At 56.0% G+C, this 22,544-nt stretch overlaps 6 protein-coding genes across 6 annotated transcripts; 2 read left to right on the plus strand and 4 right to left on the minus strand.

Annotated features, from left to right (window-relative positions):
• Window positions 1-1,579: 1,579 nt before the first annotated feature.
• On the minus strand, window positions 1,580-3,254 carry COL26b_001102 (uncharacterized protein; the record flags this gene model as incomplete). Its single annotated transcript, XM_053174061.1, has 4 exons — window positions 1,580-1,669; window positions 1,738-1,811; window positions 1,873-3,168; window positions 3,227-3,254. The coding sequence occupies 4 exons, from the start codon at window positions 3,252-3,254 to the stop codon at window positions 1,580-1,582; spliced, it is 1,488 nt and encodes a 495-aa protein (XP_053042178.1).
• A 1,035-nt stretch (window positions 3,255-4,289) lies between these two features.
• Window positions 4,290-5,024, plus strand: COL26b_001103 (uncharacterized protein; the record flags this gene model as incomplete). Its single annotated transcript, XM_053174062.1, has 2 exons — window positions 4,290-4,298; window positions 4,389-5,024. The coding sequence occupies 2 exons, from the start codon at window positions 4,290-4,292 to the stop codon at window positions 5,022-5,024; spliced, it is 645 nt and encodes a 214-aa protein (XP_053042179.1).
• Window positions 5,025-6,213: 1,189 nt separating this feature from the next.
• On the plus strand, window positions 6,214-7,533 carry COL26b_001104 (uncharacterized protein; the record flags this gene model as incomplete). The annotated part of the gene is made up of 2 exons (XM_053174063.1): window positions 6,214-7,440; window positions 7,504-7,533. The coding sequence occupies 2 exons, from the start codon at window positions 6,214-6,216 to the stop codon at window positions 7,531-7,533; spliced, it is 1,257 nt and encodes a 418-aa protein (XP_053042180.1).
• Window positions 7,534-9,958: 2,425 nt separating this feature from the next.
• Window positions 9,959-12,152, minus strand: COL26b_001105 (uncharacterized protein; the record flags this gene model as incomplete). The annotated part of the gene is made up of 2 exons (XM_053174064.1): window positions 9,959-11,540; window positions 11,698-12,152. 2 exons carry the CDS (start codon window positions 12,150-12,152, stop codon window positions 9,959-9,961), a joined length of 2,037 nt encoding a protein of 678 aa, XP_053042181.1.
• Window positions 12,153-14,480: 2,328 nt separating this feature from the next.
• COL26b_001106 (uncharacterized protein) lies at window positions 14,481-14,915 on the minus strand (the record flags this gene model as incomplete). The annotated part of the gene is made up of 1 exon (XM_053174065.1): window positions 14,481-14,915. One exon carries the CDS (start codon window positions 14,913-14,915, stop codon window positions 14,481-14,483), a length of 435 nt encoding a protein of 144 aa, XP_053042182.1.
• Window positions 14,916-18,900: 3,985 nt separating this feature from the next.
• COL26b_001107 (uncharacterized protein) lies at window positions 18,901-22,513 on the minus strand (the record flags this gene model as incomplete). Its single annotated transcript, XM_053174066.1, has 3 exons — window positions 18,901-19,603; window positions 19,656-19,747; window positions 19,811-22,513. 3 exons carry the CDS (start codon window positions 22,511-22,513, stop codon window positions 18,901-18,903), a joined length of 3,498 nt encoding a protein of 1,165 aa, XP_053042183.1.
• Between the last annotated feature and the right edge of the window lie 31 nt (window positions 22,514-22,544).

A 22,544-nucleotide genomic window follows, 5' to 3' on the forward strand; every position in this document is an offset into this window, starting at 1 on the left:
AAGAAGGTGCTCTCACTCTGGGACGAGGCACCTGCAGACTGCAGGACGGCGAAGGGCAGCCGACATTGAAGTCGTCCATCGCGTGCCCACCCCAACCACTCGAACCCCTGCATACCCCGGCCTGGGCACGACGGGTGCTGGCGGGGGGAGCGGAGGCCGCTGCTGCACTTTCTTTTTGGACGGGGAACCTGGGCGCGCAAAGGAGGGGGAAAGGCACCGGGCAGTGGAGAATCACAACCTAGAAGCACCAGGTGCCTTACCTAGCGCATCTCCACCGGAAATCACACACCAACAACAGCAACTGAGCGGCCAACGACATGCGTCTCGTCGCTGATGACCAGTGGAGCTGAAGCTGCTCGATGCTCTGTGCGTCCACCCTCTTCACAGTGTTGCCGCCTCTCTCGTCTCTCAATATGGGAAGCTCTCGGGGAAGGCTGTCACTCCGTGTCACACCCACTTCGACATTTGAAGTCTTTCTCGTCTGTACTACAGCATTTGCAATTGTCCAGGTTGTCCTCGTTGTCGGTCTCTTCTTTTCTCCCCGTCGTCACCGACCTCATCGTGTGCCACGCGGGATGCCGTCAACCACCCCTGCACAAGCTTCTTGCCCGAGTGGGCTGGGGCTGACTCGACTTGGCCCGACTCGACTCGATTCAATCGGCCGAGTACTACGTTGGGACCCGAAGGCAGAAAACCAAAGACGAAGGAACATCGTCTGCTTCCTTTCCAAATACATTAACCTCGTCCAAAACTTTGCCAGAAACCCACCATCCTTCGCGATCCGATTATCCGTGGTTACTCACAGAGCCACAATAGCATCACTAACCGTGTTAGAGACGCATGGATCCTACATCCATCCATCATGCCGCGCAATGTACCTCTCACAACCTGGCCCAAGGTTCGGGCTCCTCACGCGACGTCTTTCACGATCCCGTCGCCGCCGACAACGGTTCCCGGCCTTTCAACCTCCCAACAGACGTAATTCCGTCTCAAGTCGCCGCACCGCCTGACGTTAACTGACCGAGAATCGTGGAACCCAACCCACCACGCCGGGACATTTCTGTCGTCGGCTGCCTTGGTAGGCAACGCTCGGATCTAACAATGACAGCGAAGCCGTCGGATCGGAAATAAATTTGAAAGACACCACTGAGGGTTTCGTTTCAAAACGTCGGACCGACCACTGATAGGATGACAATAGCTGCCAATGATTGGCATCCGAAGCCTAACCCTGTTATTCGAAATCCAGAACTCTCTGCGTCCTTCTACGTTCATATATGACTATACACGGCTGAGCGAGCCAGCGGAATTGCGACGCTGTCGTATGCCTTGGTTTCAGAACCCATTCCGCCATCACCCACCATCTTTTCCTTATCAACCCTTCATCTCAGCTCACGATGTCCAGGCTGACCCTGAATTGAGCTGAGGCGCATCCCACATTTGTGAGGTCAGGGATCATGCAATCGCAGCGTTGAGGGCAAAATGATACCGTCTGCCCCGCGATGCCAGTAATTTGCCCCCTTCGGCCAACGTTCGAAGAGCCTCCTCCTTTCAGCTAGTGTACAGGCATGGCGCTGTCAATCTACAGCTTCGACTTCACCCACAGGCTAACCCTGTTCTCGAGCCCAGACTCGCCATCGTATATATCCCTCTCAACTTGGCGAGTGTTGATCTGCCGCATACATTAGCAACCGACGTCTCACCAGGGTCTTGCGTTTGGATCGTAGTGGTATCACTTACAAACTTGGGGCCCAGCTCGCTGATGTTCTTCGCACCAAGTAGCCTCATGCATGTCTCCGTCTCGGCCTTCAAGACTAGACAAAAAAAGTTAGCGACTCGTCAACAACGACATCGTTTTGCACACGCAAGACTCACTCTCGAACGTCCTCTCCACACCGGCCTGGCCACCAGCACCCAGACCGAAGAGGGCAGCGCGACCAACGCCGACAGCCTTCGCACCCAGGCACAGAGCCTTGACAACGTCTGTTCCACGCTTGATGCCACCGTCGATCCAGACCTCGATCTTATCAAATACTTCGGGGCAGTACTTGCGGATCTCCAGCAAAGTGTGTACCGCAGGCGGGGCCGTGTCGAGAGCACGACCTCCATGGTTCGACAAGATGATGGCCTTCACTTGAGGCGCGTACATAGCAGCCAGGTAGGCATCCTCATGCGTCTGCAGTCCCTTGAGCACGATGGGCAGATCGGTGTGCTTTGCAAGCCAGGGAAGGGTTGTCTTCCACGTCAAGTCGGCTGCCGTTCCAAAGAACAGCTGCTGGCCGACACCACCACCGCCTGGCCGCTTAGCCTCCTCAGTCTTGGAGTTTGACTCTGACTCGACCTCGAAGGCTCCCTCAAACTGCTGCTTCTCGTCGAGCTCACGCTTGCCGGGCCAGGGGGCGTCCAGCGTCAAGCAGACATATTTGTAGTGATCTCTCATGGCATTGATGCGCTTCAACATGGCTTCACTCTTGGCCCTGTCGTTTTGGACGTAGAGTTGCCATCCGAAGACCTGGCCTGGCTCAGCACCCTCAATGATTTGTTCTGGGGTCATTGAGGCGTTGTTCGACACGCACTGCATCGCATTGAACTTGGCAGCAGCCTTTGCAATGCCACGCTCGCCGTCAGGATGGGCGAGTCTGGCCATGGCAGCTGGTGACACAAACAGCGGGAGCCCAACATTGTGGCCCAGAATTGATGTAGAGGTATCAACTTGAGTACAGTCAACAAACACGCGCGGCCTGAGCAGAATCTGCCTGTATGCGCGGCCGTTGTTGCTCTTCGTCCAAAGGTCATCCGCAGCCGAGTAGTAGTATGCCCATGCCTTCTTGGGGATCAACCTTGTGGCAGCCTCTTCAATCTCATCAAGGTTGAGCAGCGTCTCCAAGCGAGGCGGTCCCTCCTTTGGCTTCGCGTCTTCTGCCTTGGCCGGCGCGGGCTGCAACAGAGCCAGCGACTCAGGGTCTATCGTGCCGAGGCAGTTTTCGGGCTTCAGGTTCTCCTCGAGGATACCTGGGGGGTGAATTGGATCGTACTCGTCGGTCGCATCTTTGCCGGACAGCTTCACGATGATCTTGGAGCCGCCGGGGTGGGAAGGGAGGAATTCGGTCACGTCGTACACCTTGCCGTAGAGCACGACCCAGCAGCTCTCTGGGGTGTTGTGCTTTCGCACTGATGGTTTCGGGGTCAGCAAGGAGAAATTGGGGCAGAGAAGCCGACGTGGACTGACCTTCTTCAGCAGTGAATACCTTGGACATGATGTTTTAGCTGTTCGCGGTCTCGACTTTCAACACGAAAACTGGGACGAACCTCGACGAGACGAGCGAAGCGGGCACCATCGTCGTAATAAGTCGCCTGCCATTCGGCGGTAATTACCCCGTACGTATGGCCTAGGAACCAGTCCCATGGGGTTTGATCTGGGGTTGGGGGAGCACGTCCGTGAAAGCAAGCCTGATACGGGTGCTTACACAATTCTGGATACGTATACGGTAGGCGTAGGAGAAAGCTGCCCAAATAGGTGCACATGCATTAATAAGAATCCCCTGATTGGTCTTTTGAATCGAACATCTTTCTGATAAGACCTTCGAAGAGGTTGAGCTTCACGGGAGTGACCGGGAAGGATTTCCAGTGCAAGTCCAAGAGTGCATCTTGATGCTTCACTGTCTGCACGTTTTAATCAGTGCCGCAAACCTGTGATGACACCCAGTTCCTCTCTGGGTGCTGGCATCATCAAAATGCAGTCAATCGACCCCAGACATCGGAAGGGTGTGGATGCAGACAGCTCCAGCACAACACTTCGTGACCGGACAACCATCGAATCACACCGCACTTTTTAGTCAAAAGCTGTGGCTCCTTTTTAATTGGGGAACAATGTCGAGCAGGACCCGCCCGTGGAAAGAATGCCGCGAGCCCGCGAAAACACCGACTTTGCCCCCCGGCCGACTTCGGACATGTCGGCGCGGCTCTCGGCGCTAGGACCACCTCAGCCCGCTTCGCTTCGCTTTGGCGCGGCAGTGTGGGCAATTAACTGGAAGGGGGGGACGTCATCCATTCGCCCTTCAGCCGTCGCAAATTTCGCCCTTTTGCGGATGAGCAACACCAAAGACCATTCACTGTGTTTCCAATCGCATAGATATTCCCGACGATTGCTGCCAACAACTTACCGATTTTGCGCTGCGTAAAGGAGAAGCTTTTGAGTTCAATCGTACCAGTCTTGCAGAATGCGTACTTCAATCACGACGAGCGCACGCGACGTATCCCGCCTCTGTGCGAGGTGCCGGCGACAAGCGACCATGGCCCGGGTAGCCGGGACTGGAGCAATGACCAGCACGCCGCTGGCCGCGAGAAGCACAACACAATGGGGCCCGAAACCCTATAACTGCCTCACCCAGACAAGATGGATGTCAGCAACGGCGTCCCTCTCCCGACCGGCGACAGCGGCGTCGAGCGAGCAGACGGCCTCCTCCGTGCAGGAAAGCGGCAGCAAGCCGCCGGCAACGCACTACGACTTCTTCCCCATCACGCTCCCAGACGGGCCGCCGCCCAAGGGCCACTTCCCCATCGACCAGCGCGCCCTCCGGCGCGAGTTCCTCCGGCTGCAGGCCAAGGCGCACCCGGACATGCACCCGGCGGAGCTCAAGAACCGGGCGGAGGCAACGTCGGCGCGGATCAACGAGGCGTACAAGACGCTGTCGAATCCGCTGCTGCGGGCGCAGTACCTGCTCCAGCTGCGGGGCGTGGATGTGGCCAACGACGAGACGCTCAAGGTCGAGGACCCGGAGCTGCTGATGGTGGTGCTGGAGGCGCGCGAGGAGATTGAGGAGGCGGCGGCGGAGAGCGAGCTCGAGGGCCAGCGGGAGGCGAACGAGGGCCGGATACGCGAGAGCGAGGAGGTGCTGGAGGAGGCGTTCCGGCACGACGATATCGATACGGCCAAGAGGGAGGCGGTGAAGCTGCGGTACTGGGTCAATATCCAGGAGAGCCTGCACAACTGGGAGGCGGGGAAGCCGATTGTTTTGCAACACTAGTTTTCGAGGGAAAACGAGGTGAAGCGAACCATTTTCAAAGTGTCTTGTAAATAAAAAAGACACCGAGGAGGGAAAAAAGTGTATATCTAAGCTGGAAGGGTTCGCTCGTCATCATCGGCTGATGGTGGGCCGATGTTTGGAAAGATACCCGCGCACCGTTCATAATTTAATGCATTCACAACTCCCATGCATTCCGGCCGATCCCTGTCTCGCGCGATCGTGGGTGGTCAAAATTGACGGGGTGAGAGCGAGTCGTGTTTGGCAAAAAATCCCGATGGCCCAGACACGCGACCGCTTTAAAATAGTTCAGCGAATGTTGTGAACACCAGCCTCCTTGATTCCGACTGTTCACCGACGGGGTAAATCTTGAGGCAGAATCAACAAGTTGGTTTTGAGCAGCATGCCCTATTTTAAGAGCTCCCCTTCCAGCTACCTGTGATGCCAATGCGGGTCCGGCCAGACGGGGAACTGGTGACGGACACTGCTATCCTCACAACAGCTATGAGACTGGCCTTCGTAAATTGAAAAGAGTCTATTCTTCCTGTGCTAGAACGATCAATTCTCCTGTGGTTATATATCTTGCTCTGCTCTACTATTATCTTCCTTATTACCATCGTCGTTATCGTCACCATCGTCCCTAGTCAAGTACACATATCAGGCGGTCTATTTAAAAACCTGAGAAGCGCCTTGTTAGAGCAAGTCCTCCAATTGTGAGCACTCAATCTGGCAGCCTAGAATCTTGAACTCATTTTAGGTCAACAAAAATAGTTTTTGTTGTGTACATAAAGTTGTTCATTGACTGAAGTTAAGTACAAGAGCATGAAAACAGTCAGTGATGAGCGATGGAAGCGATTTTTCTATCAAATTCCCGACAACTCAGGTCACTCAGTCCCAGTGCCTCACTGAATCGCACATGAAATTGGTTCAATGATGAGCTCCGTTCATTGTACAAGCTCCCGTCGTACAAGGCATGTCTTTGACTTTTGACGGTGGGCCCTTGCACCCCTCCACAACCTCTCCGAAGCTATTACCCCACCATTCCACCCTGCCTGCCTAACCTTACCAATGACGACCAACGGACAGCTCAGCTCCAGCTCTGCGACTTCCAACACCATAACGCCAAGACAAGAACCTCACGAATTGCACTCACTCCCCCGAATAACCCTACAAACGAAGAAAAGAAGCAACGATGGCGCCCTCGCAAAAGGTCGCCGAGCGGCTCGCCCAAGCCGAGTCCGCGGGCGACAAGGCAGCGGCCTACGAGGCCATCATCGCCGACATCAAGAACCTCTCCTCCCCGCCGACAATCACCTCCGACCTGAACGCCGTCCTCGATGCCTTCTTCGCCGCCTCGCTCGGCATCGTGTCCACCCGCGCCGTCCTCACAACCTTCGTCAAGGTCCTCCGCGACCTCAAGAACGACGACTTCTGGATCGCCGTCGGCACGCACACCCTCTCCCAGCTGAGCGCCCAGCCGTCCTCCTTCCTCGACCAGGCCGCCGCCGTCCGCGAGCTCGTCGCCGAGGCCCACGAGAACAATGAGGACTTCCTCGACGCCGCAAAGTCCCTCGCCGAGATCCCCCTCGACGGCTCCCAGCGGAAAGTCACAAACGACGACAAGGCCCGCGTCTGGGTCCGCATCGCCCGCAACTACCTCGAGGTCGACGATACCACCGCCGCCGAGACGTACGTCAACAAGCTCAAGAATATCATGCACACCGTCCAGGACCGCGACCTCGACCTGCACTTCAAGCTCTCGCAGGCCCGCATCCTCGACTCCAAACGCGACTTCCTGGGCGCCAGCAACCGCTACCACGAGATCAGCCTGAGCCCGGCCATCGCCGAGGAGGAGCGCCTGCACACCCTCAGCATGGCCGTCAAGTGCGCCATCCTCGCCCCCGCCGGCCCGATGCGCAGCCGCGCGCTGGGCAAGCTGTACAAGGACGAGCGGTCCGCCGGGCTGGACGAGTTCGGCATGCTGGAGAAGATGTTCTTTGACAGGCTGCTCGCGCCCGCGGAGGTGGAGAAGTTCGCGCAGGGCCTGCAGCCGCACCAGCTTGCGACGACGGCCGACGGGTCCACCGTCCTGGCCAAGGCCGTCGTGGAGCACAATCTGCTAGGTGCCTCGCGCCTGTACCGCAACATCGGCTTCGAGGCGCTCGGCTCGCTGCTCGGCCTGGACGGGGAGAAGGCGGAGGAGACGACGGCGCGCATGATTGAGCAGGGCCGGCTTCTCGGCCGGATCGACCAGCTCGAGGAGGTGATTTGGTTCGAGGGCGGCGAGGCCTCGGGCCAGAAGGGCAGCGGGCGGGCGGAGGTGACGGTCGGTAAGGAGATGAGGCAGTGGGACGCCAACGTGCAGAGCATGGCTGAGGAGGTCGAGAATGTGACCAACGCTTTACAGAAGCAGTTCCCCGTGAGTACCACCCCTTTCTTCGACATATTCTGTGCAAACACGGCTAATAGTCGTCCGACTCAGGAATTCGTGGAGGCCAACTTGGTTGTATGAAATGACGGCTACGACTGGATGATGAACATATCTGGCGTTGTAAGGGGGGTTTACCGGCGTTCAGGGGAATCACACAAAACAAGCATAGCACATGAGACCACTCATCAGAGAGGGCACCTCGGCAGCCGGAAAGGCAGGCAGCCGACAATAGAGAGATGTCAGCAAGAAAGAGAAAAAGGGTGCATCATAAAAGGTATCTAATCCAAGTCTCTCATCCGCACGACCACGTATCCCTCACTTAGCGACCGTGGGTCGCCCGACTCCTCGTCAAAGGAGATGTCCTCCTCCTTGTACCGCTTCGTGCGCCGTGACCTGCGCGAGTTGGGGTCGCGCTCTAGTTCGATAAAGTTGCCCAGCGCCTCGGCGATGTGGCCGCCCATCCAGTCGTAGCCTGCCGGGGTAAAGTGCACGCCGTCATCCCAGTACTTCTTACGCTCTCTGTCCGGGAGGGCGTGGTAGGGGATTCTGGCGTTGAGATCAAAGGCGTAGCTTAGCTGCGGTCAGCATTTCTCTCCTTTTTCGCGTGACGACTTGGGTTGTGAAGAAGTAGACTTTGACTTACTAATTTGGCGCCTCATGTGAGAGTATGGCAGAGTTAAGTTGGCTCCGCGCGGCATCGACCTTCGTATGCTTAATGGCCGTCTCGGGCACTGTTAATGCAAGGACCTTGCTTCCCTTCTCGAGGGCTGTGTTGTAAACTGCTAGGAGAGACTGGAAAATCTTCTCTGGAGGCACGCTATATGCCAAGTCGCTGCAAGAGCGTTAGCACTTATCTGAGATGCGGCCACGGTGAATGAGCTTGAACTTACTTTGTGCCGCCCAGGATAATAACCCAGTCGTACACTGTTGGGACTGATTTACCGGCGACGGGATCAAATGATACTGAGTTCACTACATTTCATCAATCAGCATCATACATGAGAAGCTATGAGTGAGACGTGAAGTGAGATATCGTGTGAGATGAAACTGGAGGGCGGCAACGGACCTTCGCTCGCGAACCGCTGTGCAAAAGCACCCTGGGTGACGACATCTCCCGGCATGCCGTTGTCGGTGGCGATGACTTGCGTGTGGGACAAGTCCTTGGATAGCTTCTGCGTCAGAGCGATGGAGTACGGGTGGTAGACTGAGCCGTAAGCCGAGAACCCGGCCGTCAGCGAGTCGCCGAAGCAAAAGATGCGGAGCGTCTTCTCCTTGGCCATCTTGGTCTGCCTCTTCCGTGCCTTTTGTGGTTTTCTTTCCCGCTCCCGTCCTGTTCGTCGTCTTTCGGCCTGTTCCGAACGAAAATGTGGTCCCCAGGCTGATGCCGATGTATTCCAGACTCGTTATAAGGTACCCGATTGAATGATGCAATCGAGGGCGGGTGATGATGCAAATGAAGCAAGGCTGTCAGCGTCGGGGGTAGGACCCAGGAGAATATTCAAGCGGCGAAGGATATTGAAATCTATCTTGAGATGAACGTCTGGTACGTGAGAGGTGCAAGTCGAGATACTGTAGATGTCGGAGGTCGTTGAGGCTGATGGAGGTGACTGAGGTCAGGTGGGGAGGCAGCAGCGGTCGGGTGGTCACTGCGCGCACGGGATTGACGGACAGGGAACCTACGGTGGGGGCGGGGACGGGTCCAGTGGAAGGGGGGAGGGATGGCGAGGAATGGAACCGCCTGTGATGGGGAGTCCCCTGGGCGGGTTTTAAGGCTCCTGCAGCGCACCGGGGTCCCCCGCCTACCGCCAGCCGAACATCCCTATGTACGGTACTTCATATTGATGCTCAAAAGGCAGCTAGGCACCTCAGCACGCGATGACTGACAATGATTGTGAGCACAGGCAACAGCAAAGAGGCAGTGCCTGCTTCATCTCCTGGTCCCACCATGTCACAGCTTGCGACCTGCTCTCGTCTGGGGGCGCTGATGTAAGCTCTTTGGATACCTAGATGCGTGTCACCGTCCACGGATGATCTGAACCACAAGCCGGACGGACCGGTCCGTCTTCTAGAGAATTCCACGCAAAACGAAACACCGTGGCAACAGGACTTGGAGGACAAAACATTTCCTTTTTCTGGAAAGCTTCCTGACAAGGTTTCACAGACCCCCACGAGTGTGACATACAGCATAGCAGAAGGATGAATCAATCGTCAAGAAACCCCTGTCAAAGAGGTGCTGTTGATTTCTTTCCTGGCATATCTACTTCTTTTTGGCTTCATCTTGTATCTCTCGCCGTCTGTCGTTGGGCCCTTTAAATACCGTTATAAAACATTAAGTACATCTATACACATCCGTTTCCCCATCCCAGATTTCGTTTGGTATCTATCTCCACGTCCAAGACAATTTGGATATCATGAGTAAATCGTCATGGAGAAAAAAGTGAGAAAAAGAAAAAAAGGAAAGCCAGAGCACAAGGGGTATTGCCTCCATGATTACGTTTCATCATCATTACGCAAGTTCGGGCTGGTGCCATCGGCCTCTTTCCGTGTGCCACCACCGTTCCTTGTCCTTCTTCTCCGCCGCCGACGAAGACATGTTCCAGCGGCCGGTGCAACCTTCCTTGCCGTTGGGGATGTCCTCGCCGTTGTTGCCGGCCATTAAGTCTGACATCTCGACTATTCCGCCACGCTCGTCTTTCGCGCCAGAGTCCGGACGCAGGTTGTATGAGATGCGGCTCTCAATGGTACCCATGAAACCTGCCAGTCCATACTTCTCCAACAGCGTGCCATCTTCATCAATGACATTGACAAAGAACCGCGGGAACGGCCGCGCGGCCTCGAGGCGGGCCTGCGCTGCCAGACGGGCCTGGTGGAGATCGGTGCACTCCAGGAATGTCTCGGTGGGCGGTAGTGTGGCGGCCTTGGCCGGAAATTTGGATTTGGACTTGGTCGGGGATCCTGGCGCCGCGGCGGGGAACGAGGCGCTTCGGGCAACAGGCTGGCGGAATCGGTCGCTGGCGAGGTCGACGCGCTCGTAGGGGCGGCAGAGAGCTTGGAAGATGCCTTCGGGATCGTTCGGGGTGCGGAGGCTGCGAAGGGAGGGGAAGCCGGAGGCTGCGATGCTGCGGGCGAGGATCGAATCCGCTGCGTTTGCGTGGGTGGTGTTGCTTGTGATGTCCCAGTGGAGTTTACGCAGGGAACCAGACGCAAGGTAGGGCATGAGCCAGATGAAAGTGTCTTCGGGGAGAGTAGGGGCGAAGCTCTGGACGAGGGTGAATGCTTCGAGGTAGGTGAAGTTGGAGAAGATGCGAGCCAGGGCGGGCAGGGATTCGAGGTTGATGTGGCGCAGAGTCAGTTTCTGGATCGCCTGGCTTGTAGGCAAAGTCGCCAAGGCCGAGATTCCGGCACAAGTGACACCGGGGACGTGGGAAAGAGATAGTGTGCGCAAGGGAGGGAGCGAAAGGAGGGCGTTGTCGTTGAAGGCAGTCACCGGCATGTGAGACAGGTACAGGTGCTGCAAGGACGTCAGGTGCATCAGCGCCGAGCTGACGAGATTATCGGGGGTGAGCGTCGCGCCCGGGAGGCAGTGAATCGTCAAAGTGCTGAGGTGAGCCCAGTCGACGTGGTATTCGAGGAAAGTAGCGCTCTGGTGCGGTTGCAGATCGCCAGGCGTCACCATCTCGCGCTGGCGTTGGGTTAATGTTGGGACATTATCAGAAGAGTTCGAACGGCCCAATCGGTGCTGTCGCTGGAACGGGGAGGGCTGGACCACCCAGTCCATGTGTTTAAGACGCTTGCGCGTCGAGAGGGCGTGGTACAGCTTGCTGAAAGAGTGGCTGTACTGAGGGTGAAGACCGATGAGGCGCTCAAAGTTGGGACAGGCCATGATGAGGGCGGCCACCTGGTTGTGATAATCCTCCAGCGCGACGCCAACGGGCGGGCTTGGGACCTTCACGGTGTGAACCATGGTGGCGAGGTACGCGTTCGATCTCAGAGTTCGTCGTAGAAGCATCATTCGGGAGCCGAGTGCGAGCTTGTACTTCTTCTTCTGCGCAGTCGAGTCTGGTCCCACCAGCTGGATATCCTCGTATCTTGAAAGTCGTCAGCAAACAGAACGTTGTCGTAAGAAGACCACCTTACAATGCCACTCGTGCGTATTTGCACCATTTCCGAGCAGTCAGGCTGATGGAGCACAGATCCCTCATCCAACATGTCGCACAGCTTTCACTACTCCTGTCAAGATGTAACTTCTTCAGCTCGCCCAGGATGAGCTCCAGCACCTCTCCAGGCAGCTTTGCAAAGATCTCACCAGGCTGGGCCTTCTTCCTGAAGACGACAGGCTGGCTGGGTCGCTGGTACAGGTAGTCGGGTCTCCACGAGTCCCTCGATTCGAAGCTGGACCTGTTGCTGCTCCATGACGAGCTCCTCGACCTGGAGTCGAAGCTGTCCCTCGGGCTGTTGACGCTTGTCACGGTGACAGTGGAAGCCTGCGAGAGCTTCCGCGGTCTGTTGAGTGGGGTGACGGGCATGGCCTCGACGACACCCTTGGTTTCGGCGGGTGTTGTTTGCAGTGCGTACGGTACGCGGGCTATCCGCGGGCTCGATCGTGCGGGCGACATCGCATTCATTGAGGAATCACGCTTGGAGTATAATTCCGTAGGGGCTCCAAAGTATGCTGGGGCCGGTCCGTGGCTGGCGGCCATGACGGGGGTCAGGGTGACTGCGGTAGCGACTGATGGGCGTGAAGAGAAACGGCCGGGGACTCTCAGGCGATTACCATCGTGTACGACGTAAGTGGAAGCAGCAGGTGAGGCGGAAGCTCGTCTCTTGTGTTGTTGGACTCTCGGGTTGTTGCTACTAGGTGGTGGGAGAAGACGTGTTAATAGGTGAGATCCAACAAGAGCAATCGGAAATCGGCAACGGCCCCGGTCCCAGTGTCCAAGCCAAGAAGGTACAAGCAATCGGCAAACAGTGAAAGCGAGAAAAAAGAGAAGATTAAACAAGCGCCAGCATGACGTGACGAATGGGGGGGTTCAGTCATGTTTAATACGAAAAGACGGGAGGAAAACAGCGCAGAGGCCGGCACTCGCACCAGCGCTGGCACCGGCGGGGAGGCTGTAGCCTGGACCCTAGGCTTTCAGCGGAGGCAGGCTGCGTAAGGTACTCTGTACCGTAACTACGGACACCAACACATCCGTGGAAGACACACACAAAACGCAACGACAGACAGGTGCATCGGCAGTGCTCAGACAATGGCTCTGATCATCCTATCCCAATGGAGCGTGATGGCACTGATGGGTGCCCGCCCATCCACCATCCACCGGCGGGGGGGTTGCCATGGGCCGTGGAACCAAGGGCCTTCCCACCCCTCCCACCACCCCCTTGGGGGCGCACTTGGAGCTTGAGGGGGGTCCCTGGCACCTGGGACCGGCGAACCTCAGCCGTGGGTTGTCGCGGGTGTTGTGTCGAGTCTTGGGAAGGCGTTGCAAGGCGGCCGGGCTAAGCAACGCCGTAGTCGAGTCGCGCAACCCGGCAACGTGGGCGCGGCGAACGACGACGACTCCCTACTCTAGCACTTGCGCTAGGGCTTACACTATGTGCGGCGCGAAAAGGGACGAGAAGAGAAATAGAAGGAAAAATTCTTGTTGGTCTCTTGTAGCAGCCAGCCTTGGAGCCGTATCGTGCCGCTTGGCGGGTAGCGGCGCGAGTCTTGTCCTAGCCGGCCACTGGACAGAGACGCGCGCCACTGTTCCTGGTGGAAATTAGGAAGCTCCTTTGGTCCCCTGGTTCCTGCTGGGCTTATCGTTTCCTTCCGAGAAAACGTCTGCAGTCTCCGTTCTCGTGCTCCCTGGCACCAAGTGATTGAGAGCGTCCGCTCCAGGTCGGAAGGGTGGGTGATTTGCGGCTGCTGGCAAGGATGAAGGATGATTCAAATCATGGGTCTGCCCAACTTTGAGCTGCAGATTGGAGATTGGAGATGAAAGAGCAAGGGGGTCGTATGTTGCGCTGTGTGTCTTTTTGGGCAAGGGGGAGACATGGAGCAGAAGTCGAAGTCGAACTCGGGGGGACCAAAGCTCCATCCATGTTGGGGGGATGACGATGCGTGTCCATCACCAGAAGTGACAGCTCGCGATCAGCGAGCTCTCGTCTCCGCCCGCGCCGAGGCTGGGCGGAAGATCTCGTGGGGACGCAATTTCAGAAGAAGCAGGTTCGAGGAACGACTGCGGCATTGAAGGAAGCGGCTTGCTCGTCTGTGGGATTTTATCCGCATGCTGCTGCTGCATGTGTCTTGTCTTTCCAAGCCTCCCCGAAAAGCAAGTGTGCAAGTGCAAATGGAGAGAGCATTTCCAATAACCAACACTAACAGGCACCCCGTCGGCTCAGCTCCACGTCCCGCTTGGAAACATCGGGCGCCGATGAAATGAGGCGTGGAGCAGCGCCCCATTAAACTCTTTCGGGAGATCGAACGACGCGACAACAGTCGGACTTGTATCCAAAGTCGTCATCCAGATTTCCAGATTTTTTCTTCAAAAATGTGGGCAAGAAACGGTGGAAAAACAGAAAAACGCAGCATGAACATGTGCATGCGCAAACAACGTGGGTACCAAGTATTGACTTTGACAAAACGGGATAATCGGATGAACCTGAAGCCCAAACGACCCCGTCCCAACTCGCAAATGGATGAAACCATCCTCAAAGTCAGGACAGGCATCGAAGAGGGCGCAGCAGCAGCAGAAAAAGTGCTGCAGCATGAGGCACGCGGTAACATAAATGACTAGCAGACCCGGAAAATGACTAGTAAATCCGACTGCAGCAGAGACGAACACGAACGCATTCTCATGCAAGGTGAAGTGTACATGCGCGAAGGGCAGAAAACAGACTGACAGACAGCCTGATGGCTTATTTGACGCGCGCGCGAAAACGAGAAACAAATTGCGACGGAAAGCAAAGGTGGATGATGAACCCAAGAAACGGGGGCGGCCAATGGAAGACGGAGGCGCGAAAACCAGACAGTAGGACGAAAGAGGGACTTACGAGACTTCTGATTTGCTGCTATTTTTGACATCGAGAAAGACGTGGGCGTAAACGCCGCGGCGGATCTCGTTGGCACGCTTCTCGTCCAGCGCCGAGAGGGATTGCCTGGCCGCGGGGGCAGGCTTGAAGCCGTGGTTGATGCTGATATTGTTGCTATCGTCGTTGTCGTCGTCGTCGTACTGCTGGACTCGCGTCCCGCGGTTGCGATCGTAGTAGCCACCACCACCGTGACTGTGGCCCCGACTGTAACCATGCACGCCGTGGCCGTAGCCGGGAACGTATGTCGGGTCGAATCGATGAATGCTGCCGTGGCCGTTCATCGCGTGGTTACCCGCACCACCACGGGTACCACCACCGCCGCCGATGACGACGCCGCCGCTCCCGCCGCCGCCAGCGGGTGGGATCTCGTAGTACTGCCGTCCGCTAATCATTTCGCCGTGGATTTCGGGTTTTCCGAGTCTCAATGGCTCGTTACCTCCTCGTCTTGGCCTTCGGTGAGATTCCGTCGTTGCTGGGGCGCTGACCGACTCTTTTTCGCTCCTCACAATTCTCTTCTCTTTCTCACTCAATTCAGCCGCACCGCTCGCCGGGGCCGTCTGAGGGGGAGACTGCTCTTTTTATTGTCGCCAAAGGGTGCCCGCAACCTTGGTCCTCATGAGGTCGATGTGCCGTAATTTTGTGTGTGTTTTTAATATATTCCAGCGTGGGGAGCTTGGCTAGTTGCCGTCGTTGCCTTGCCGTGTGGGTTCTCGATTCAGTAGCCGACCCGCCCGTTACCAAGTTGAAGGCATCACCAAGCAGGGACTGAAGCGAGCTGAGCTGAAAGGATAGGGGTTGGAAACAGTGGAAGCCAAGCTCAGACAATCCGGCCGGGACCCATATACCCAAGCAATCCGAACAACCAAAATGAAGAAAATCAAGGAACGAGTCGAGACAAATATGTACCAATGCTAAGAAAGGGGGCTGTTGCGCGCACTCGAAACACAGAGAGAAATGAGCAGCGAGGGCAAAAGGACGAGATTGCGGAATCTCATGCGCTGACCGCATTATATCAGGCTCCTCCCACTCTCTCGCGAGGACGACCACACACACGCCTCAGCCAACACCCCCAACCCACGCACGCTCGAAATATCCGTCATGTCGTGGGCACGGTAAGACATGTCCATGTGTCGGCGCTCGCCCCCTCAGACCAGGAAGCAGCAGCACCAGAACACACAAGGACCAGGCCTGGTCCAGAGAACTTTTTTTTTGTGCCTTTACCGCATCTCTACGCAAAGCAACGCAATATGGAGGCAGCATTTCTGCAACACAGCGGCTGGGGCATGCTTTAGTCGGCATGAATGATTGGAATGTGGGCAATCTAACCCCTCTGCCTTCCACGGTGCCCCCCCTTCGTCTAGCCCAGTCCCGCGCCTCTTCCATCAAATCGACGATGTGTCGCAGGCTGTATCCATACACGTCTACCCACAATTCCATTTCAGCACAAGACGACATTTGTGTGCAAAGTTAAGAAAACAAGGTTAACAGGGTGGGTTTGGGCGAGGTTTCTGGACCGCCGGGCGATTCCTTGCGTGGCGGAGGCGGCTGGGACGGACGACGACGACTCCCGGGTTTGCTCGCGGCCAATGGGCTGTCTGGAGGTAGCCAAGGCATATGCCATGATTCCCTGTCCCCCCCGTTTCGCGGGGTTGCGATGAACCGCCATCGACGTCCAGCAATAGGCTCCTCTGGACAATGCAGGCCATGCACACAGCCCATACAGAGCTGCGCACGTTGCCGTCGTCTTCCGTGGTCCTTTCATGTGAAGCACCTAGGCAGAGAATGCGAGACAGAGAAACAGAGACATGGACAGGCAATGGTGATGTGATTGTGCGTTGGTAGTCGTCTCGGGCAAATAGAGCCCAGTCCCTGAACGGCCCTAAGCTCGCTCCCTCTCGTCGTCTGGTCTCATCTTTTTTCGCTTTTCGCCCAGGGCTCGTCGTCCGGACCTTCAGACCAACGAATGAGGTGACCCGCGAAGCATATCGGCGAGAGGTTGGGGAGATCCCGTTCCGCCCTGCAGCGTCAAACACACACACCTTCACACGCCCACACGCACCAAGATTGGATAGGACGTACGTACGGGGGTTGTTGCTGCAGCTGGCCATGACGGGATTGTCGGTCTGGAGTGTTTCGAGCTTTCGATCCATGGCACAGACGGAGCTGGAACCTCGAGGGCTGCAGCATCGGGTACGCCGCTGCTTTCCTGCCTTGGCGGATTGGCTAAACCGCTCTCTCTCTCTCCAGTACACCAGGAACAGAATGCCGTGGATGTTGCTTCAAGTGGGAACTCCAACGGACGACATGGCAAATCCCACCGGGCTTCCTTTTCCCCTCTTCAGCTGAGAGCTGAGAGGCCCGGCTTGCACCCTGGACGCCGTAGCGCGTGCTGAGGTCGCATCAACGACGCCTCGTCAATCTTGAAAGGCGCTTACTCGCATCCGCCTCCCGCTGACTTCCCGCGTACTCGAAGCAACCCATCTTGCCCAGGGCTGTTATCGCTATCATCGCAATTTCGATCTCACGACTCATCTCAACAACAGCCCGAGAGCGGTACCGGCGAGATGGTGTGATGATGGTATGCAGTCCCTCCCGCCCGGGCCATCCCATCTTCTCTTGCCTGCCCTTCGTCCCAAGCCGAGCCGAGAGAGGGTGATGGGACTTTTAGGTGGAATGCAAATAGCCATGCTGGAGGGGATAGTCCCGAGAGATCGGAGCAAGGTAACTAGTTTGGGCTAAGTCGTTGCCCTGGTGAGAAACTCGTTTCAACGGGCGTCCCTGCTGTTTCCTGCCCTAGACCCAACTCTTAGCGCAAACGGCCCAACCTCTGGACTTTTTTATTCTGTCCTTTTGGGGCGAGGAATGTCATCGACAATGGCTCTGCATTGTATGCATCTGTCATTCTTAAACTGCGTCGCAGGCGAGGTACTTCTTAGCGAGCGCTGGGCTAATGCACCCGCGTCTGTTCCTGGAGGCGCCGCCGCTTGCGCGTCAAAGTGCGCGATAATGATGCTGCTGCTACCGGCCAGGCTTTCTCAACAGCCGACTTTGTGAAAAAGGATCCATGAAACTTGGAAGGATTGGATGTGGATGGTGTGGACCAGACGCCTCCCGCCCTTCAGCCCAGAGACTTGACAGTCACAGATTGAACGAGACAGGCGTCATGATGCGCCTCCGTTTCTTCTTCTTCCTCTTCAGTCGCCGCCCCCCGGAAACTGGGACGGACAGTCACCGGAAGGCAGAGTGGGGATCTTCCTGTCACCGCAAACCTACCTTGCCTGGCTCCCAGCCTCTCTTTCCGGGGCAATGGGGGCCGCGGCGGCTTGCCGACATCTCCGCATTGCATCATCGCCTTTCTTGCCGGCTGAACCACCCCCGTTGAACGGATATCTCGGTTTGGAGAGTGGGTGCGTGTTCCTCCCCACCCGCGTGTGATATTCCTAGCTACAACACAACGGCGTGCCGCCGCCGTCTCGGCACGAAAGTCCAAGAACCCCAACTACCTTGATCGAACTATTTCCCAATGCCTGCAAAACCTGGTTCGGTTTTTCCCATGGGCCCATGACCCCATCATTTCTCTGTCCAGAAGAAGAAAAAACAAATCTCAGCAACGTCCAGGCCTTCTTCGTGCACAGAGGTTTCGCCAAAACGGACGGAGGGCCGCGCACTGCCCCTCGCGCGGGATTTAAGGTGAGGTTCGTGGGGCCAAAAAACGTCCAAACTCCCTCTCGCCAAAAGAAGTGCACCAGCGGTCCGTTCTGTTGGCCCAGTTCCTTGGACGACCCGGTTCGTCCACACGTGCTTGCCGTGAACCGGGTTCCGCTGTCATCGAACTTAGTCCCCTTCATAACGAGGCCTCGTGGTCAGGAACAAGCATCGCAAGGACTGAACAACAACATGGTCCGTGAGGTCAGACTTCACACCTCACCAAATTCAACTATGAATAGCTCAGGACTCTGGCCCTCGGACGCCATCGCATGCTTGGCTCTGCGTGTAGGGACAGACAACAACGCAGTTCGTCCTGCGATCTCAGATATCCCTGTGGCGACCGACAGCTTGCATTGCATCTTCAGATCGGATCCCCGATGGGCGCGTGCTCTGCATATGCGCCTTCGATGGCGTCGCAGTCTGCATGAAGAGAGAAGAAGGGCGAAGTCCGAAACCTTTGGTCATTAGGTATGTACAGCTGGCTGCCTCCGTGAAGCTGCTATTATGAACGTTATATATAGACTCGGGTAGCAGTTCTTGCCACCCGTGGGTAAACCACACCATGGCACTCCGCCGCTTGAGGAGTGCCCGCACCCTTTCTCATGTTATATACAAGTCAATCATCTATAAAACGTGATCAAAACACAATACCCGTACGTCGACATGTCATCAAGCTACCGAGAACTGTACTCGGCGAGCTGGCTTAGTGTCTAATTCATGCAAGTCCTGAGGTGGAACGCTCTCTTGATGGTCAATGACCGGGGTCTCTGCAGTGCTGGACTCGCCGTTCATCGCGATGTTGACGGATGGGACAGCATCATCTTCGGCAAATCGCGCTCTGCGCGCAGGGCGGGCAGGCGCACTCCGTGGTTCTGGACTGCGAGAACGTTTTCTTCCGTTGGTAGTCTTGACGTTCGCCGGTTGTCGATTCTTGATGGGTGAGCTGGGACCAATGTCACCCATGATGAGGTCCTGGTCAGGATGGTGTTCTCTTCCGAAACCGCTGCCGAATACTGGTTGGGGATATTTCAGCGGAACTGCCTGAGCCAGTTTCTCCATCTCGCCCTCGGGCAGCGGTATGATGGCGGCGTTCAGGATCCAGTTGTAGATCGGACGGTCGTCCAACATTGTCTTGCACTTCCAGTGCTCGATCTGGGACATGCTCTTCTTCCTCTCAACAATCACTTCCTCGATACTGCCACGGAGAATCAACGTCTCTACTGTAACGGGCTTCTGCTGACTGATACGCCGAGCTCGTCCAACAGCTTGTGCCTGTATCTGGGGGTTCAGGACCGGATTGATGAAGTAGATCCTCGAAGCCGCGCGCATATCCAGACCGACAGCTGCTTGGGACAGGTCCATGAGAATTACGCTGTTATGCATGTAAGAGACTACTCGGTGAAGCAGGTAGGTAGCAAACTGACCGAAACTTGTCTTCGTGGTTGAATGTATTGATGTACTGCATCTTTCGATCGTAAGCCAGTGATTTGGCGTAAATTAGGTGTGACACTGAAATCTGCGTTCGTCAAGTTAGCTTCGCGTTGCATAGACTGTGCATAGACTGTAGGTGCCTACTCACCACGTCGAGCATGCTGGCCAAGTACCATGCCACATTCTCATTTTCATAGAAGACAATGATCTTCTCCGTCGCTTGATGTTCCACAATGCTATCGAGCAAGTACGACAGCTTGGCTGACACCGTAGAAACTAGCTCTGCCTTCAGAAGGTCCTCCGGCAGATCCTGTTGAGAGAAAGACTCTTCAGGGGCGTGGAAAGCGTTGGCGCGCAGATGCCGAGGCGTCCTTTCCCCTCCAAGCTTTGTGTTTCCTGCGAGTGTGTCCGGAAGCTTGGTTGCTCGTCGTTCCGCCTTGGTGGATCGGGCGCTGGTGATGCTGCCGTCAGCCATCATCTTATAGCCTTCCTCCTTAAGCTGGCCATTCATCAGACTGTTCAACTTGGTTGCATCTCCCAGCGAAGAGCGGATGACCTTCTGAACACCCATCACCATACCTGCGTCGGTACAAGTTGGGTTGGTATCCTGATCGTCCATAGACCAGGCTTTACTAGCACCATTTGGAAGAAAGTCCTGAACAAAGATGGGGATCTCGTTGAACTGGTTGCTGAGCTGTTTCAACGGATTGCTGAGGGCAATGCGAGCCACTGTCATGGCCTTTTCGAGCAAAATCTTATCAATCGGGCTGATCGGTACCTTCTTTTCCTTCAAAAATTCTTCGGCGGTATCGAGCGACTTCTGTAAGTCTTCGGGCGCATAGAATGAACCACCGAAGAAGCTAGCCTGCTTCAAGTTGTGTAGTAGCTGGAGGAGTGACTTCTTCTGTCGAGGATGGAAAAAGTAATCTGCATCCTGCCGTTGTGACTGTACTGCGTTGAAGATGACCATCATCGAGAAGATGTTGAGCGATAATTTGTCTTGATAGGAACCTTCAAGAACAACAATATTCTCATCGACGGCAGGAAGCAGCTTGTTGAGTTCAGACAGCTGGTGCCTGATGAGCAGCGTGTTCAACGTTGCCCTGAGAATTCCCTTGCGTCCGCTACTCCTCGAGCTGTGCCGCGGCTGCATCACATAGACGGCCCAGTCTGCAGGCGTATCTTCCGCTTCATGATAGGTATTTGACCAAGGCCGGGCGTTCAGGTACAGCGATGCTATCGCTCCTACCTTCTCAAGATCTTGCTTCTCCGTGTCCGCAGAAGCCATCTTGTCTCCAGCACTGGCTACCTTGCTCTTGCCGTCTACACCGTACAATCCTGGAGTTGGTGTTCCGGTGACGATCCATCGAGAAGTAATCTGCATCAAGTCCAGAGCTAGCAGCAGGTCGCTCTTGCTCGAAATCCTGGAATATCCAAGCTTGTGGCCTTCATCAACAATGCAGCGCTTGAAGTGAACTTCTGTCAGGGGACACCCATGTAGCATAGTCTGCTTGTATATCCTGCCGAGTCGGGACTGAGAAATGAGGACGATATCGTACTTTGCCAAGGAAGGGGCGTCGGGAATTTCTCCCACCTGACTGGCCAGGGTGAGGACCTTGAGACCAGCTCGATCCTGGCGAGCGGTGTGCTTCGCAATCTCTTGTTCCCATTGTTTCATGAGGTTGTTTGGGACAACCACCAACGATGCGTGACTGTGCAATATCTTTGTTGGTGGCGGCTCGGCCGTCAATTGGTATCGACTGCTTCGCTTAGGCGGAGCAGGTGGAACATGGTAAAAGCCAGGATTCCGTTCAATAGCAGCAATGCATTTTGGGAACTCCAGATCCTCCACGGTGCCGTATGTGTTAAAGTACGTCTTCCAGGGAGCCGCGTTTCGAGTGATGCATGAAGCCGCCATATCTGCGAGAGATGCTACCCGCTTTCTCACAGGAACGTCGTTTCCACGGTAAATCTCTGGCGTTTGGGTGGCCGAGTGCTTGGTCGCTAGAATCACAGACAGGCAGATGAGCGTCTTGCCTGCCCCCATCTGCTCGGCAAGGATGCCACCTCTGACTCCATCATAAAACCGTGGCTCTTTAAGAAGTACGCTCTGGCTGGGGTCGAAGTAGAACGTGGCGCCATTCTGGTCAATGCTCTTGAGTAGGCGGGGGTCGAGGACCTGGCCGGGCTCGCTTTCTCGCTCAATCATCAGGGCTGCTGATCGGCGCTGGTAATCATAAAGTGTCGTGGTAAGGCCAGGAACGTCGCTCTCCAGAACTGCATACGCCGCCTCACGGTCCCCGTGATTGGTGATGACGCTCGGGTTGGGGTCTGGCGAGGGCATGCTGTTGAACATCTCCAAAAGCGTGCGAGACTCATCTTCGTCGTCGAACTCCTCCTTCAAGTGATCACTGAGATTGACGGGTATATGGGCAGGCCGGCCTGACCAAGTTTGCGGTGAAAAGTCGAGGGCTGCGAAGAGTAAGCCGCGGGAGTGCTTCAGCTTATTCCGCTCACGATCGACGAGGCGCCTGTCAACGTCATCGGGCAGCATGTAGACTCTGATGATGGCAACATGATCTTGAGAGACAAAGACTTGCAACAGAATCCATCTGGCGGCCGCGAGATTCCTGAACACCGTGACGGGTTTTGACCTCAAAAGAGCCTCATCCGTGTCGTCAAAGTTCGCCAGCTGGGTGGTGCTGATGTCGGGGACCGGATCTGCTGGATTAATGTCCGCCCAGTTTCCGTAACGGTCTCGCAATCGCTTCCAAACATCGCTTTGAATACCGGAATTCTCCCTGGCGATGACCAAGCATCCCATGGGGAGGTAGTTTGATGGCGTCGACATTGGGCAAGGGAGTTGCCACCGGGGGCGCCCG

Source organism: Colletotrichum chrysophilum, assembly GCF_026319265.1.
Source record: "Colletotrichum chrysophilum strain AFK26 chromosome Unknown scaffold_4, whole genome shotgun sequence".
Classification (NCBI taxonomy): domain Eukaryota; kingdom Fungi; phylum Ascomycota; class Sordariomycetes; order Glomerellales; family Glomerellaceae; genus Colletotrichum; species Colletotrichum chrysophilum.